The sequence below is a fragment of the Eleginops maclovinus genome, chromosome 13 (genome assembly GCF_036324505.1).
Source record: "Eleginops maclovinus isolate JMC-PN-2008 ecotype Puerto Natales chromosome 13, JC_Emac_rtc_rv5, whole genome shotgun sequence".
Taxonomy (NCBI): domain Eukaryota; kingdom Metazoa; phylum Chordata; class Actinopteri; order Perciformes; family Eleginopidae; genus Eleginops; species Eleginops maclovinus.
Genome location: NC_086361.1, coordinates 8,484,960 through 8,504,036, shown reverse-complemented (window position 1 = coordinate 8,504,036; position 19,077 = coordinate 8,484,960). Strand labels below are relative to the sequence as shown.

The following is a 19,077-nucleotide window of genomic DNA, read 5'->3' as shown; positions in this document are numbered from 1 at the left end:
AGCCATCCTCGGCGCCATCTTAAAGCAAGGCAATGGCATGAGGGACGTCCTTCACTTCGGGCAAGATCACTTCTTCCTCAAGGACGACTGCTGTGGCAATGTCCTCTTCTCCGTCTTTCACCATCAAAACACCGACTTTCATACCCTTACAGACCGTGGCTTGATCATCTGTGGCCTAGACAAGATTTGAAAGAGAGCAAAAAATATCTTACTTAAAGACCAGTTCAATGTTGGCATCTACAACCATGTTACAAGGATATATCTTCCATCATGTCTATTCTAAAGCACAATGCTTTTACATTTATCTTTAAACAATTTATAAAACTGCCAAACTGTTGCCTTTGGACAATGGTGAGGAGCAATGGCATTGCTCTTGAATGCTTAACTATTTTTTGGGATATCAGCGCTCTATAGCACGAGGTATAGTCTAGAATTGAAGAATAGCGTGGTTTGTGACAAGTCCTATTATACTTTGTGGAAAGACATGGGGTGGCACTGGCAGGGGGGTTTGAGAGTGTGGCGTGAGGAATCACAGTGGGGGCTCGGTATTGGAGTGATGTTTGTGTGTGGGGTGGTGTTGGCAAAGGGGTAGTGGAGTGAGGGTGTGGAGTAGAGCAGTGATGTTTGAGGGTGTGGGGTGTTGTTGGCGGTGGCAAGAACATATTTATTAAGTATGCTTGAGTAGGTATCACTTTGCAGAACCTACAGACCAGTTTAAATGAACTTGTTCCTGATCATTTTAATAAAGACATTGAAGTATTCTTACCTGTATTGTCTTAAATACACGTGAGGGATCTTCTTTAAGGAAGTGGGGAAGGCCCAGTAGAACAATGGTCCTCTTTGTTTGTGTGGAGCTCTGAATTCAATAGAGGAATAAATAAATGAACAGCACACCACCTAATGTATATCGAGCGCCATCTGTTTGTAAACTGATAAAAATATTACTTAAATACAGTATCAAAATGTAAACCCAGGTATATAAAAACCCATAACAAGGCCAGTCCTTCAATATCAATATAACCTCGGGGAGAGCCATATGTATACATAACAAACTTTAGTCTGAACACATCAGGTACAGGTCAGGCTGGGAACATTGCAGCACAAATGGGAACAGTGCTGTCAAATTCAAACATTAGTGAAAGTTCCTCCCTGGACTGTATATGGTGTCGAAGATGATAACATGAAATGTGAGAAGCATGGAACCATTTGAACACTTACATCATCATTAAGACAGCTCATCAGCCTGGTCAATCCCACGATGCTACTCTTGGCTTTGTACAGCTCAAGGAACCTTGTCAGGTACTGGTCCAGCCCAGAGAAGAAGGAGCTCTTCAGGTCAACGTATGTAAGCCGAGCAAATTCTGCTTCAATCTGCGGGTCAGGGGGAAAGAAATGACAATGACTGCTTGTAAATTGGTGCTTTAAACTGGACACTTTGAATCAATTCATCAACCTCACAACATAGCTCAAATTAGTGCGATTGTAGGAGGTATTTATTCATAGCCAATGAAGTCCTCACAGTATATCCTTGTCAGAACACACCCAGTTTGGAGATGCAGAGACAGGCACCAGAATACAAGTCAGACAGCAAGGTGATGTGGATATTCTAAACATAGCATAATCTGATATCCATTATTTTAGATGTCAGAAGTACATTTCACTGCCGACCTGGTCCACAGCTATGCACGGCTAAGGTTCTGACACTGGTTCTCCTGCCATTTCTCCAAACAGATGTGCTGGCCGCCATCTACTGTAGAAATTAACTAACTATGGGCAAATACCTCATAATCCAGGGATTAAAGCACAAAAAGTAATCTGATTGATAGTGACCAACTGACTGATTTTCACTGTAGCAACAGATAACTTTAACCCCTGTATAACCCCACTTCACATAATCAAAACTAGAGCGAAATCTCATTTAAGAAACCATGTCTTTCTTTACCTGCTGTTCTGTGAACAAGGCTGGCCACCTTTCTTTGACTTGTTCCACAAAAGGCTCATCTTCAATTATTTCTTTTCTCCGCAGCGGAAAGTACTCGTCATCATTTTACCAGTTTGCTTCCAATCAATTTTTCTTTTCTTCATCTCAACGACCAAGGCAGACCTCTCCATTTCAAGGTCACATTGGGCTTTCCCGTCTGGAAAATCTGGCAAGAAGAGAGGAATGGTGCGCTCAACTAAAATTAAAATGAATGGGTTTGGGTGCGTAAACAAGGGAAATAGTAAGTGAGGAGAAAGTAAACGCACTCCCAGGCTATGCCTTTTTACAAATGTAATAATAGCCTATGCCGTCTTCAGTGTCTTACCTGGCAGAAAGTTCACTTCAGATTTTTTGGCCCTCTTGAGTTTTTTTGAATGTGGTCCAGAGGTACGGGCATTGATCATGACTTCGGAGCACCCGGCCACTCGCAGCTTCTGGCGGAAGTTGGCCATTTTGAATTGCAAGCTAAACTTCCAGCAATACCACCCACGGTCGGAGCCAGGTTCCTTCAGACAAGGATGTTTTTGAACGAGAGCTTGGGCCACATTATCAAAGTCTTCACGTGTGGGGTAGGGATTGTACGCATACATGGCTTCTGCTAATTTGTCTAAAATGTCAGACTTCATGTTTTTGGATATGTCCAGAAGGGTTCCCATCTCTATTGTAGGCTTCATTTCCTTGCTTCAGCTTTAACTCCACATCATACGAAAAGGCAGAAATGACAAATGGCTGAGGCAACTGACGGGTTTTGAGACCAGAAGGGCCTCCTCAAGGGAAGATGATGACAGACTTGCTGTGTCTAAAGTTGAGTCTGTGTGGTAACATTCACGTACCTTGGTGCACACTTTCAAAGTTGCTTTCTCTTTTGGAAGTTCTGACATGCAACTTAAATTGCACAGGTCATTCCCAAAGTCAGGGTCTTGATACTGAGCACGAAGTCTCCCTCCAGTCCAAGTTTGGTCCTTATGGTTAAGTAGAACTCATCCACATTCTCAGGCAAGTTTTTCAATGTTAACTTTTCTAATATCATCTTCTCTCAAAATGATGCGCAGCAGCATGACGAACCTGGTCTAAAAATAAATAATTAGAACATTATATCACAGACTGAGCGTGTGGTCATTATTAAGGCATACACATTTTCAAGGTTTCTCCAAAAGGAAATAAAGGCGGAAACATCATGTAGTCATGATCAGGATTTGGAGTGCGATTTTGGTTGGGGCGGGATCTGATATGATCCAACTTGAACCATAATGTGAAATAATCTTCTCACACACACACACAGGTTATTTCACAGACTTGAGTAGAGCCTGGCGCTTTTTTCTAAAATCTTTATCTTTTGATGGACAACCCTGAAGAAATGACACTTTAATGGTGAAAAAAGAAAATAATGGTGGCCACACAATATTGACACTTTGGGTACATTATTCACAGGGTGTACTCATTACGTTGCCAGCTGTTTGTTAATTATAAGGGACATACAAATTTAGACTATTTACTACAGAATGTACCACTTCTTTACAATGCAGGGCAAAGTGTGTTGTTGTTGTCATCAAAAGATCAGTATTCTAGAAAAATGCTTGTGGGTACTCAATTCTGAGAGGATATATATATAGATAAGAGATTATACCACTGTATATAAATAAAAAGCTTACCTTAAGTACAAGAAATGCTTTAGGGGAAATTAGATGTCGTCCTTCACAGTGTATGCTGACAATGGAATGTAATGGTTCAACTCTTCAGTTCAGCTACCATCAGGTTGGGCAGGGACTCTCTTGAAGGACTTCGTAAACGTAGGGCTCCAATACCAGGCTGAGAAATATCAAGAGAAAGATAGCTTGTGCATACAGCAACCACAGCACAATCTTCAAAAATCAGGAAAGTCCACTTGTACTTCCCACTGACACAAACTTTCCCCCGGGTATATCTAGTTCATGTATGTAAGCAGTTGTGGCCAGAGATACCACTGTTCAGAGTTCCACATTGTTTCTCATAATTTGCTTAATGTAGAGTCAGAATGTCCAGAGAAAATTTGCTACTCCTTGTACTTCCATGTGGGTTTAAACAAGCAGGGGCAGTTCCAGGTTGTATGCCCCCCTCCTCCGCCTCAAGTCTGAGAGAAAGAGTTAATAGACTGTTTTGAAGTTTTGACGTTCATAACCACTTTCTTGAAATAGCTATGTTTCGCTTCAAACCGTAGCGTCCAAAACATCTACAAGTGGTTCAAAGCAGAGGAATTAAAAGAGTGTAGTGTTAGCAATGGAGTTTGGGTTTCCGTCTCAAGTCTGGAAACACATTTCGCAATTAGTTTCTGTGTTACTTTATTTTGGCATCGATGGTAAACAAAGGGCTTTCTCTGACAAGGAGGTGAGGCAAGAGTTCCACCTATGTCTTTAAGCTCAGAATAACAGACCTGCATCATCATTTTCTGGAACGACAACCCCTATGACTGAGGCAACAAACTAAAAGAGCCAATTCTCAAGGCGTTGCCTCCAATAGTTTCTTCAAAAGCACTTTCTCTGAAAATGTCGTGGACGGTTAGTTCTGTCTGAAAATTACGGGAAAAACGTGTACAAATTATTCAATAATCCACAGTAAAGTAATTTCAGTTCTAATTAGTTTTTTTTTTAAACACAAACACAGCTCGAGAGAGCACAATACCATCTAGAAGGTCATGCAAAAAGTAGGGGGAAACCCTGTTTATACAATGAACGTCCGCTCCTTTGTTTAATACACAGTCTCTTTTCACTCCATCCACGTTTTGTCAAGTGTTCATTCTCCTCAGCCTGGAAACTTTCTCATTGAAGGATTCTTGGGTTCTCAATAAGAATGATGACCTTTGCACAGAACAACTCTGCAAGTCACTACGGCTGACTAAACAAAAACGACAAAACTTGTCAACAATAAATGACTCCTGAAAACCACTAAGTGAATGTGCTCCCAAATTATCAGATGACACATACAGCACTGTACCCCTAATACTGGTTCCCAATCTGCTAATGAAAATCCTTGATTTTCAAAAAGTTTGATATCTCTTAAAAGTGGTTCAAGAATCCTCTCGTATCCAAATGTCTTAACATCAACACTTCTACATAACGGAGCAAGGTATATGCTAGCAATGATGATCTGTACCTAGCAGGTAAATTTGCAATCACCCAGTATACTGCACACAATTTATGCTTTTTTCTTGAAGTGCCTAAAGGGTTACAGACTTCAAAGTCATCAATATACAGACCTAAAGAAATACTTTTATCCTCCCCAGACAGAAGTGGGTTCTCTTTCGAATATGATCCATCAAATACGGTCCTGTAATGGCCAGTTTGGGAGTCTGTACTCGTGTCTTCCAAAATCTTGTCAATAACATCCCCTCTACTTAACCATTTTTGCAATGTTTTAGAATTGGGACATAAACAAACGTTTTCTTTAATGGCAAATCCAAACATATTCAACTGGCTCTATCACACCACCTTTTTCTTTGAATAAGACAATCTTTTATAATCTATCCCAAACACCCACTCTGGAAATAGGGCCAAGTGGACTGAGGCTGAGTAAGGCATCTGTTACTAAAGTTATAGTATTTTCATCAATATTACAACAGTGCTGCTTTAGGACATCCTTTACTGTATACTCAGTTAGTTCGCCAATCAAAACACCGATGTCATAAATTTCACTGACTATTTCATTTGTGGCTACTTTGGAAACATGCAGAACTGCTTGCATTCGCAAGAAGTAATGATGCTAGCCTTTCCTGAATTTTTTGAGTGATGTCAAGGTGTTCTGGTTGAATATCTGAATTATCAAGTAACACATGAAAATCATTGTCATCAACATCTGAATGCGTTTCAGCTGTTTCACATTCTGTTAATTCTCAATTTCACAACCTTGGACAGTAATTCGGGTTTTAAGTCTTTTAAAGTAAGAATGTTGTGACAACGGGACTTGTGTGATGTAAAATAGAATAAACTGTGATTTGAACGACATGGTTAAAAGGCCGCTCCCCGTTATTCCTTCCTCAGATGTTTCCCACGGTGAGCAATATATTTTTTAGGCTCACTGATTCTTTCAGTCACACAACAAGCATTTAACTTTAAATTCACAAGACACTACTCTGCCCAATGAGCCATGCTCTTTCAAGTGGATGCGCGCAAATAGATTTGCACTGAAATACTTGTGCACAGGCATTGTAATGCAGGGTAAGGACAATTTCTTCCATAATGTCTGTGGATACTTTGGATAATGTTGAATGATTCTCTGACGATTTCCCAAAAAAAAGTATACACACTTACAAGTCAACTTTCATTCAACATCAAAATAAATACACGCAAATAACGAAGCACAAATGGCTACAATTGTCATCAGGTAGACCTAAAAGATGAAAAGAATAAACGCAGTAATAAATATTATTACAAATTGTTCAGATAAACTCATCAATATCATATTTCTTTCACCACATTTTCTTTCTATAAACAATATTTTTCTACACCTTCATATTACTTGTTTTCAGGCCACCTTTCCATAACTCATGGGATACCCTCACCTTCCTTAACCCATCCAGTACAGACACCACTAGCATCATCAGTATAATTAAGCAATATAGCGCTTGTGTTCGTGAGACAGTCGGTGGACATCCTTCTCACGAACACGAGCGCTATATTGCTTAATTATACTGATTCTAAATATCATTCACAAATATCATTTCTTAATTATACTGATTTATTCTAAATATAATTCACAAATATCATTTCTTAATTATACTGATTTATTCTAAATATCATTCACACAATTTAATTTGGTGGTAGCATATCTGAGCATTTATTAACTGAAACTAGAAAGCAGAGAGGTTACAACTAAAAACGATAACTCATATTAATTAATGACGCGGTTTTAAAGTCTGCTAGTCGGAGTCTTACCTTGGGTTGTCTGCACGTCCAGGAGAAGTGGGGCTAGGACAGTTTGAGTGTGGCAATGTAACTTAGTACGGTTGTGGACAGTCAGCAACAAATCTATATCAGAAATAAAGATGCAATAGTGCTACATGATGGAGCTTCGTTAAACAACTGTAAAACTGTTCAGCCACAGCTGTTAGACAAGTTAGCTAATATACGATAGCATTGTGCAGGCTTCACACGTGCATATTAGCTAACATACGTTAACCAAGGCTGTGGTTCGGCCGCAGCCACGAGCCACAGAGAACCACAAGCGTGAGGATTTTCAGACATTCTCACGAACACGAGCGCTAAATTGCTTTTATACAGCAGTTGAACTTGACATTATATTGTGTTTGAAGCCATTAAATTGTGTTCTCTTGGAAATAACTTATTCTAAATATCATTCACAAATTGTAATTTGGTGGTAAAATAACTGAGCATTTAATTAACTGAAACTAGAAAGCTGAGCGGTTTACAACTAAAAACCATAACTAATCTTAGAAAGCGGAGCGGTTACAACTAAAAACCATAACTATTTTAATTATACCCGGTTTAAAGTCTGCTAGTCGGAGTCTTACCTTGGGTGGTCTGCAAGTCAGGAGAAGTGGTGCTAGGACAGTTCGAGTGTGGCAATGTAACCTAGGACGGTTGTGGACAGTCAGCGACAAATCTATATCAGAATAAAGATGCAAGTGTTACATGATGGAGTTTCTTAAAACAACTGTAAAACTGTTCAGCCACCGCTGTTAGCCTATTTTAGACAAGTTAGCCAATATACATTAGCATATGTGCACGTTACACACGTGTAGCCTGCCCATATGCTAAATTATAGCTAATATGTTGAAACATGTGTCTAACAGCACGAGGCGCAAAACCCACGGCAATTTTGCAGGTTCTTAACTGAATTAGTCTAAAAATTATCAAAATAAACACACAAAATGTCACGAGAAGAACTGTTTTAACACTTACATTCCTTAGTTAGGAGGAAAAACAGCACAGCACATCTTAATTCAAGCGTTTATATTACTTGTTAGCTAACCACCATCAAACGCCATTAACTCGACAGAAAACTTGACATAAAAAAAAACAAACGCAAACTCACCATGAACGTCTTCGTTCGTCGTTCCCTTGCTCGAGTTTCCAAAATTACTTTCCAAATTACTTTCCAAAATGTACGTGATTCAGAAAAAGATTTCACAACTTTCTCAGCTCCCATGAAGTAGTAGCCTTGCAGTGGCATTCGAAAGTGAGGGAGAGGAGATGGGAGGGACAGATAAGAGCGTAAAACGTCGATGACGTAATCAATCCGTTGGTCGAGCTGCATGACCTCCAAAGTCATGTTGACGTACATTACTAATTCAGGTGAGCATGTAATTGCAAATTGGCATTTGAGACGTTTTTAACTAGACATTTCATGTCATCTCAATTACTTCAACAATCCTTTGTCAAAATGACAAAGAATAATATGCTGAAACAACAAACAGGCAAAATCTCTTTTTACAGTGCATGGCTGTTGGTCTCAGAGCAAAGCTCTATAAGTTCTCAGCAGTCTATGCATTACTGATGTTTCAGGCCCTTCTGTCTGTAACCGAAGGACTCCACAAGCTCCTTCAGTCAAGTTAATGATGTTTTTAAACGGCTGTGTCGCGGAGGATTTTTTATTCTTGGGTGGGGATTTAATTGTACGGAAAATGCATCTTTAGATCGCAACCATACAGAGCCGCTCCCAGCATGCTCTGAGGCAGCTGGTCCACTCCCACGGCCTGGTGGATGTATGGAGAAGGATGCACACAGACGATAGGCAGTACACCTGGTCCCACATCCGAGAGAATAGGATTTCATCAGCCAGACTAGATCGCATTTATTGCTTTAAGCATCATTTTAACACTTTTAAAATGTGCAGTATACTCCCTGCTGGTTTTACAGATCACTCTTTGCTTCTATGTAATGTTTTTATTAGAAATGTTTTACGGAGAAGTGCTTATTGGCATTTTAATTTGTTTTAACATTTGATAAACATTTTAAAGAGGCCCTTATTTATTTCTGGAGTGTTTTTAGACAGAGGAAGGGAGAGTTTAGCAGTCTTAGGCAGTGGTGGGACCATGGTAAGACTGAGATAAAAATGCTCTGTCAACAGCACACCCTCAATGTCACACAGGACAACATCAGATCTATGAAAGACCTGGAGAGTGATATAGTGGAACTAGAAACAATAAGCGATTCCACAGGAGATCGAGGATATATTGAAATCCTCAAAGAGAAAAAGATGGCTCTAGCCAGCCTGCTGACGTTAAAGTTCAGGGGGCACTGGTCAGGTCCCGGTTCCTAAACATAAATGAGATGGATGCTCCCACTAGTTTCTTCTTCGGCCTGGAGAAAAGAATGGACAGAGGTGGGTAATCCACTCACTGCTGTCAGACACAGGGCAGGAATTAACAGAGCCAAGCCAGATCAGGACGCGAGCTGTGAGCTTTTATTCCACCCTTTACACGAGCGAGTATAATGAGGACGAAACGCTCTCAGAGGAGTTTTGTGCGGAACTACCTCAGGTCTCTGAGGAGGCGAACTCACAGCTTGCAGGGCCGTTGACGACGCAGCAGTTGCAGGCCGCACTGCAAGGCATGCAGGGACGGCGGGCTCCTGGCATCGACGGCCTCTCGGTAGAGTTTTTTAAAGCCTATTGGGACATCTTGTCTCATGACCTGTTAGATGTTTTTAATGAGAGTCTGGCCTCTGGCTCTATGCCAATGTCCTGCAGCAGAGCGGTGATCACGCTGCTGCCAAAAAAAGGGAACTTGCAGGACATCAAAAACTGGCGCCCTGTGTCTTTGCTGTTTGTGGATTACAAGCTTCTGTCCAAGGCTTTGGCCACCAGGCTGGGGAGAGCTATTGAGCAGGTCATCCATCGGGACCAGACCTACTGTGTGCCCGGCAGGTCCATGGTGGACAATGTTCACCTGATTCGAGATGTTTTGGAGGTCTCCAGCTCATTGGGCATTAATACTGGTCTGATTTCTCTAGATCAGGAAATGTCTTTTGACCGCGTCGAGCACAGCTTCCTCTGGAAAGTAATGGAGAAGTTTGGGTTCAGCGCTGGTTTCATAGCTAAGATCAAAGTGTTGTACAATAAGATTGAGAGTGTGCTGAAGTTCAACGGTGGGCTGTGTGCTCCTTTTAGAGTGTGTAGAGGGTCCGGCAGGGCTGTGCTCTGTCTGGGAGGCTCTATGCACTCTCCCTAGAACCCCTCCTCTGCAAAATACGCTCCAAATTCCAAGGGCTGTTTTTACCTGGTTTTAATGGAAACACGGTTTTATCTGCGTATGCGGACGACATCGTTGTTTTTATTAGTGACCAGAGGGATGCAGACATTTTAATCAATATTGTGACAGATTTTAGTTCAGCATGGGCAGCGAGGGTCAATTGGAAGAAGAGTGAGGCCCTCGCTGTCGGTGAGTGTCGTGTCGGTCTCCCACGTCTTCCCCAGGGCATGACATGGAAAAGAGATGGCATAAAGTACCTGGGTGTGTTCGTAGGGAACACAAATATAGTCCAGAAGAATTGGGAGAACGTCACAGAGAAGATTGAGGAAAAACTGTCCAAATGGAAGTGGCTTCTCCCGCAGATGTCTTTAAAGGTAGAGTTTTGGTTTTAAACAACCTTGTGGCATCCCAACTGTGGCACCGTCTTACCTGTGTAGACCCTCCCTCAGGCCTACTGGCCCAAATACAAAAGAGATTGGTAGATTTCTTTTGGGATGGGCTACACTGGGTGCCACAGGGGGTGCTGTTTTTATCTAGAGACGAGGGGGGACAGGGCCTTGTCCACCTGGCCAGCCGAACAGACACTTTGAGTGCAGTTTTTGCAAAGGTATCTTACCGGCCCGGCTGATTTGGTGTGGAGAGATGAGAGCAGCTGCATTCTAATAATAATAATAATAATAATAAATTAATTTTATATAGCGCCTTTCAGGACTCTCAAGGTCGCTTTACAAAGAGTGTGTGTGTGTGTGTGTGTGTGTGTGCGTGTGTGAGTGCGTGTGTGAGAGTGAGTGAGGGTGCAAGTGCGCAGGGCGCCAGGTGGGGTTGTGAGGGGGTTAAAGTCCATAGGCCTCAGAGAAAAGGTGTGCCTTGAGGTGCTTTTTAAATGAATCAACTGAGGGGGCACAGCGGATGTGTGGGGGGAGTTGGTTCCACATGGTAGGGGCAGACACACAAAAGGCCCTGTCCCCAAAAGTCTTAAGTCGGGTGCGGGGTACTGCCAGCTGGTCCTTGACAGAGGACCTGAGGGACCGCAGGGGGGTGTAGGGGTGTAGGAGGTCGGAGAGGTAACGGGGGGCAAGGGCGTGGAGGGACTTGTAGGTGAGTAATAGGATTTTGAATTTGATGCGGAATTTGACAGGTAACCAGTGGAGCTGCATGAGGGTGGGGGTGGTGTGCTGCCAGGGCTTAATGCCAGTTAAGACCCTAGCAGCAGAGTTCTGTACATATTGCAGTCTGTCCAGGGTTTTTGAGGGGAGACCTGTGAGGATGGCATTGCAATAATCCAGGCGGGTGGAGATGAAGCAGTGAATGAGGGTTTCGGTTACTGAGGCTGAAAGTGAGGGTCGGAGTCTTGAGATGTTTTTCAGGTGGTAGAATGCAGATTTAGTGATGTTGTTAATGTGGGACTGGAATGATAGAGTGGGGTCGAGAATGACACCCAGGTTGCGGACAACGGGTGATGGGGTGATGTAGCAGCCATCCACTTCCAGGAGAAGATCCCCAACCTTCCTGAGCAGTGGCTTGGGCGCCACAACCATGAGCTCAGTTTTATTGCTGTTGAGTTTGAGGAGGTTAGAGGTCATCCAGGTTTTTAGTTCTTGCAGACAGTTGATGAGTGGGCCAGGTGGGAGCAGAGTGGAGGGTTTGGTGCTGATGTACAGTTGAGTGTCGTCGGCGTAGCAGTGGAAACTGAGGCCGTGGTGACGAATAATTTGGCCGAGGGGGAGCATGTAGATGGTGAAGAGGAGAGGGCCGAGCACAGATCCCTGGGGTACGCCATGATTGACTGGGGCCAGGATGGAGTTGGCATCTTTCAGGGTGACATATTGTTTGCGGTTGGAAAGGTAGGACTGAAACCAGGAGAGAGCTGAGCCCCTGAGGCCGATGAGCTCAGTGAGACGGGAGAGGAGGATGGAGTGTGTCAAAGGCTGCAGAGAGGTCGAGGAGGATGAGGATGGAGATGAGGCCATTGTCGGCGGCAGTGAGCAGGTCGTTAGTGATTTTAATGAGGGCGGTCTCGGTGCTGTGTTGAGTTCTGAAGCCAGATTGGAGGGGTTCAAAGAGCTCATGGTGTGACATGTGATGTTGAAGCTGGGAAGCCACTGCTCTTTCCAGAATTTTACTTAGGAAAGGAAGGTTGGAGATTGGACGATAGTTGTTAGGGTCGTCAGGGTCCAGACCGGGCTTTTTCAAGGTGGGAATGACTGCAGCTGTTTTGAAGCCTGAGGGCACCACACCAGAGTCCAGTGAGCAGTTTATGATGGCGGCAATAGAGGCAGAGATGACAGGGAGGCAGGTCTTCACCAGGGTGGTAGGCATGGGGTCCAGCTGGCTGGAGGAGGTCTTCGCTTTGGACACCAAGTCATGCACCTGGTCAGTGTCCAACATGGTGAAGGAGGAGAGGCAACACTGCAGTGGGCAGGCAGTAGGGGTGTCGGCACCAGGATGGTGGGAGAAGGGGGGGGTGGCGTAGAATATTGCAGAAGGTGATTATGAATAGTTTCCACTTTTTTCTGAAAGAAGTCCAGGAACCTGGAACACAGATCAGCTGCATCAGAGGGTTGGGGGGAATCAGGAGGGCGCAGTAGTCGGTTGATTGTTATGAAAAGCTTTTTAGGGTGGTTTTGTTGGTTATTAATAAGTATGGAGTAGTAGAGTGTCTTCGCCTTCAAGAGAGCCTCCTTGTAGTCCCTGATGTGGTCTTTGTAGGCCTCATGGTGTACGGTGAGGCCAGATGTCCTGTAGCGCCTCTCAAGCTGGCGGCCGGCTGCTTTCATGAGGCGGAGCTCAGGAGTAAACCAGGGAGCGGGGCGTGCAAATGAGACCAACCGGGTTATGGGAGGGGCAACTGAGTCCAGACTGAGGGAGAGAGCAGTATTGTAGTGTTCCACCAGACCATCCACGGTGGTGTTAAGAGGGGGAGTGGCCAGGTGGGTCACAAGGGTGGAAGACAACAGGGATGTGCAGACCTGTTTGGTTTTCCGAAATGTGATGGTTCGTTTACTGGGCTGACTGGGAAGGGGCACAGAAACAGAGAATGAGATGGCGAGATGGTCCGAAATAGCCAGGTCATCACACTGGAGATGACAGGGGGTGATTCCAGTGGAGCACACAAGGTCAAGGGTGTGCCCCTTGGTGTGTGTTGGAACATGCACATGTTGCGCAATACTAAACAGTCCAATAGTGACAAAAAGTCAGAGGCAAAGGGGCAGTTAGCCGAGTCCACATGAATGTTAAAGTCACCCATTAAAATAGTAGATGGGTACATGGGGCAGATGGTGGCAAGCAACCCGGAGAGCTCTGACAAGAAGTGGGTGGAGGCTTTAGGCGGCCGGTAGATAAGCAGCACTTGGAGCTGTGTAGCGCCTGCCAATGCAAAATGGAGACTTTCGAAGGAAGTGGAGCTGACTGGAAATTCTTTGACCAGTATATTAGATCGATGAATAACAGCTAGCCCACCACCACGGCCAAGGCTACGGGCCTTATGAAGATACACATAGTCTGGGGGAGTGGCTTGGTTAAGGGTTACGAAGTCCTGCTGGCTCTGCCATGTCTCTGTCAGACATAGGAAGTCCAGCTTTTTATCCAGAATAACTTCATAAATTAGTGGGGCTTTGTTATTTAGTGAGCGAGTGTTTAATAACATAAATGTGGCAGCCCTATTCATGGAGGCAGCAGCAGGGGTCACAGTGCAATTGATGGGGAGCAGAGGACACCGGTTGACAGCAAGTGGGCGTGGTTTGTTATGATGACGTTGCAGCAGAGAAGCGGTGCACCTAACTGAGGGGACAGCAAGAGTATTATCCATGTAAACAAACTTGTGCCTGGCAGCCCTATGCACGTAGCGGGGGCGACGAAGTAGGCAGAGAGATCTGATGACCTCAAGACAGTTCGGAGAAGAGAGAGTGCTGAGTTTTAGAAGTTCAGCCGCAGAGTAGAGAGTCATGGCAGCGAGACAGCGCATCCTAGCTATCCAGCTAAGAGCACCAGAAAGTGTTAGCCTGCTAGCGCGGCGGCTAACTACGAACAGGAAAACTTCAGCAAGACTATTATGGAGGAGGCAGTCCGGGTGAACCAGGTCAGTTGCAGCACTGTTGATCTGTGTCAAGCAGGGTATCCGTAACACGAACACTCTCGTTGGTGGTAGTCCACAGATCGTCTTGAAATGAATGAAAAGTATACGCAGATTACACAGGCTGACGAGAATGTAGCGACGCGAGATTGATGCCTACTAGTAAGCAGATCAACTCGTAAACAACAGCGATTTGCAAATCCCTGTAGCAGCAACCTGTAGACCCGCGATTCAGAGGTAGGAATCCAAGTTTGGAGTCTGATAATTTTAGCGAGTTGAAGAACTTTGGAGAACTGAGAAGCGGCGACATTCACGCCAGCGTCCTCTCAGCCGCCAAGTAGTCACTTCCTTATTTCCTTCAGGGATTGGCTTCTAAGACGCGCGAGTAACCTGGGGCTGGATGCTGCTCTGTTTTTAACTGATTTAAACATTTTAAAGTTAAGTGGGCTACCTCCTTTTTATCAGGGTGTAGAGATGTTTTGGAGGTCTCCAGCTCATTGGGCATTAATACTGGTCTGATTTCTCTAGATCAGGAAAAGGCTTTTGACCGCGTCGAGCACAGCTTCTTCTGGAAAGTAATGGAGAAGTTTGGGTTCAGCGCTGGTTTCATAGCTAAGATCAAAGTGTTGTACAATAAGATTGAGAGTGATAAATCCAGATAAATCAAGTCATCATCCTTGTTGGTTTGTTGTAATAATAATAATAATATATTTAATTTCTAATGCACTCTTCATTCCAAGGGAATCTCAGAGTGCCACAGTACCTACACACAGTATATATACAGTCAAAACACTAATAAAAAAAAAACCTAGTAAACACATACATAGTAGAAAAAAAAACAGCAAATCAACAGTAGCACGTAAGAAATAGCTGACTGTAATCTATTACTGTGTCAAAAACGCCTTTTTGAATAGAAATGTTTTTAGGCCATTTTTAAAAGAGTCCAGAGTCTGTGTTTCCCTTAGGTGGTCAGGGAGGCTGTTCCATAGGCGCGGGGCTGCAGAGCTAAAGGCCCGGTCGCCCATGGTTCGGAGCTTGGTGTTGGGGACCCGGAGGAGCAAGCTGTTTTGGGATCTAAGGGTGCGGCTGGAGGTTTGGGGAGTAATCAGTTCCTGTAGGTAGGGGGGTGCATGCCCATTTATGCATCTATGGGTGAGCAGGAGGACTTTGTAGTCAATCCGGAATGGGACAGGAAGCCAGTGTAGTGAGTGTAGAATAGGTGTTATCTGCTCATATTTCCGAACTCTCATCAGGATCCTGGCAGCGCTGTTTTGGATGTATTGCAGCTTCTGGATATTTTTGCCAGTGATCCCAGTGAAGAGTGAATTACAGTAGTCCAGTCTTGATGATATAAAGGCGTGGACGAGCTTCTCTGCATCTGACAGGGTTAAGGTGGGGCGAAGTTTGGAGATGTTTTTGAGGTGGTAAAAGGAAGGTCAGGTTGTCAGTGCAGGTTAGGTCCTGTGCTTATAATTAACTTCTGTTCTGTTGCTCTGATGTTTTCATCTATCAGCTGGTAACAATACCTTTCTTAAATCTTCTCAAACATGTATTAGCAAACTGATATAGATAAACAAATCTAAAAAAAAAGGTGTTTTATGCACAAAAACAGCTTTTATTTGTCCGTCAACTGTGGAAAAAAACTCAGATTTTGGAGAAAAATACAATTGTATGAAAAGACTGTAACTTTGGAAGTGCTCCACATAGTCTGACTCCAGTTTTTAATCAATTTGAGCTCAACTGTATCTTGCATTAAGGCACAAAACTAAGGATTTTACCCAATCTCCCCAACCTATTCCCTAATCCCTCAAAACGTACAATAATGCCAGTTGGTTATGGGTGAACCTTCCTTACTTGAACAGTAGCAATGTTTTCTCTGCAGAGTTTTTCTGACCCTTTCTCTCCGTAAAGCTTTTGAGATGGTTAATCTGCATCTGGGCAACACAAACACTTATCCCTGTCTCTTTAGTCACACACACACACACACACACACACACTCAGAATACTGAAATATCCAGCAAGGTTCACACCATGCTAACGTCCGTCTCTTTTATTCTTAAACGTCCTCTTCTTCTTCCTCCTGAGCTTCGCTGCACATCCTCTCTGGATCCTGCAGCTTGTGGATCTTTATCATTGTGGATTTTGGCAGATTGCTGAAAGACATAAAACACAGGTTCTTAAAAACACAAAGCCAGAGTAAGGAGAAGAGTAGAGCAGCGAGGCACTGTGGTAATTCAAAAGGTCGCCAGCCCGTCTAAGAGGTCAAACTGAAGCATTTCAAGGAGAACTTTCAAGTGTTTTCAGCCCCTTACTGCTGTGGTAAATTACATAAAGTGCATACAGTATAAACAGGACACTAATTATTGCTCTTCCTCGTCCCGTTTCATTGCATTTTATGGTGCAGTAACACAACAAAAGAGCAAGAAATTGACAAATTTAAAATGGAAACAAAAGATCAGTTTCAAGAACTTTTCAAACCAAACTCAAAATTATAATGAAAATGTTTTCAAGGATTTCAAGCAACTGCAGGAACCCTGTTATTCAAACGTGACTTATTTAATACATTTGTCTTTGAATGATATGAATGGGGAATCTGTTGGAAAATGACTAATAGAAAAAGATAGAATTATTCTAATAAATCATAATATTTCTTTATCAAGCTATAGAGACAATAATAATTCAAAAGTGCTAGAAATTTAAAATCCCTTTGAAATCATTTCACACAAATACAAAATTCATAACAAATACATAATTATATCAATTATACCTTTCACAATAAAAGCCCTAGATAAATATTATTCACAGGAATGTTTTGCATTTTTTCTGTCATTTATTCCTTGTTCCTTGTCTGTTTTGCTTCTCAGCTAGCTTTACAACTTCATTGTAAGTTTTGACTTTTAAAGAAGTCGTACATCAAAAAGACAACATGTTGGAAACTTTACACCATCTCGTAAACTTTACATTGTCCTTCCTGGTATTAATTCCCTGTTTTCACCCCCTTTCACCTTACCTATCCCTGCTGCAATATATTTCAAGCCGTCTTGTAGGTCTTCATATTTCCTCCCACTCTCCATGCAACCTCTCTTAGAACCCTTATCCTCAATCGTCCCTGCACTCTCACTTTGTTTCCTCTTTTCTCGCTCCTGCCCTATATATTTCTTGTTCCCTCAACCCGTTTTACATTCATGCTATCATGTCTAGTCTGGTCTCATTTCATTACTTGCTCTCCTCCCTTGCCTCCTTCTCTCTCGTCTCACAGAGATGTGAGGAGCGTTGCCCCGGGTTCTGGCCTTGGAACAAGCGGTGGCCTTGTGATGCTCTGTTTGCTTTGCGAGGTGTTTTCTCACATAGCAGCGTTTCGTGTGTGTGTGTGTGTGTGTGTGTACACCATGTACACGTCGAACTCGAGGCACCTGAAGGGAGAATCGGTGATCTACCACAGAGAGAGCATGAAGCAGAAGCTGGAGAACGAGCGCTCCCCCCCCCCCACTCAGAGAGCGCATGTCACTCACTCCCCCTCCATCCTCCCGGCCCGGGGGCATCACCTGCACAGGTCAGCAAACAAAGGTGTGTAACTTCAGACAAGAAAGACAGGAGTGACGGTTGAATGAATGTAGTATACGTACGGAGATGGAGAGCGTCTCGTTGTTATGGTCGAATATCATGGAGCCGCAGCAGTTCATCTTTATCATGAAGTTATTGAAATATAACTTACACCTGACTGAGAGAGACCTGAAGGAAGAACAGAGGGATAATCAAACCTTATTATTGTTAAATAAGAAGAAGAAGCACATCTGTGTGTAGATTCCCTGCAGTACACTCTGAAGTGTGTCTGCCACTTTGAGTCCGTATTGTGCTGAGGTTCAGGTGTATATCAGTATTTAGTGGCTCCACTGTGTTTACATCATTTAATGTTCAAATAAGCAGCAATGAGGTTAAAACCCCTTATGTGTGTTTTTTTTTATAACTTACATTTTTATTAAGTTTTCACACACATAAGCAATACAGCAAACAAGGTACAAGTGAAGTAACAATAATAATAACACTAACACACTGTCTGGAGATGTTCTACTATTCAGTCCACTGTTCCATTTAACATTCGTTCAGTTGGTGTCATGTCTCATATAAATGTCCCATGTTTCCCAGTTCTTTTCAAATACGTTCTCTTTGAGTCTCAACAGGTATGTCAATTTTTCCATAACAAGGATTTCCTGGACAATTTCCAACCACTGTTCCTGTTTTGGAGTATTTACATTGAGCCAGTTTCTTGTGACCGCTTTCTTACTTGCTGCGAGTAATACTTTAGTCAAGTACAGGTCTTCTTTCATTACAACCTCCTCAATATTCCCAAGATACATCACTGGACAAGTATTTGGGATTTCATATCCCAAGACAGTTTTTACAACTGAGTTAACATTTTGCCAGTATATCCTCATTTTTATACAGTTCCAGAAGATGTGTGCATGGTCTGCCCCCTTGCTCCCACATAGTCTCCAGCAGTCTTGTTGTATAGCGATTTGCCTAGATTTGATCTTTGGTGTTCTAAAGTAACGAGTTAGATTTTTCCAGCAGAACTCCCTCCATATTAATGAGTTTGTTGATGTACATTGTGTCTCACACATGTGGTACCACTCCTCCTCTTGTATTTGGATTTTTAGTTCTGCTTCCCATTTTGCTTTTATATAAAGTGTTGATTCCCCCCTGCTCTCACCCATAGCTCGATAGAAAGCAGAGATGGGCCGAGACCCCTTCTGTCTGTATGAATCCATAATAATTCCAATCACCTTATTTATAGTTTCATTTGACCTTATCTCTTTTGTGAAATAATCTCTCAACTGC

The 19,077-nt window shown here is 43.1% G+C and overlaps 1 protein-coding gene and 1 long non-coding RNA gene across 2 annotated transcripts; both read right to left on the bottom strand.

Moving 5' to 3' along the window:
* Window positions 1–49: 49 nt before the first annotated feature.
* LOC134874656 (uncharacterized) lies at window positions 50–1,329 on the bottom strand. Its single transcript, XR_010167099.1, has 3 exons — window positions 1,219–1,329; window positions 767–856; window positions 50–175 (listed from the first exon to the last, which is right to left on the bottom strand). It is a non-coding gene; the product is annotated as an uncharacterized LOC134874656 (long non-coding RNA).
* An 11,281-nt stretch (window positions 1,330–12,610) lies between these two features.
* Window positions 12,611–14,501, bottom strand: LOC134875256 (uncharacterized; the record flags this gene model as incomplete). The annotated part of the gene is given in 2 exon segments (XM_063899743.1): window positions 12,611–13,335; window positions 13,338–14,501. Coding segments are annotated over 2 exon segments (1,518 nt in total), but the record flags the coding sequence as incomplete, so codon positions are not given.
* Window positions 14,502–19,077: the final 4,576 nt, after the last annotated feature.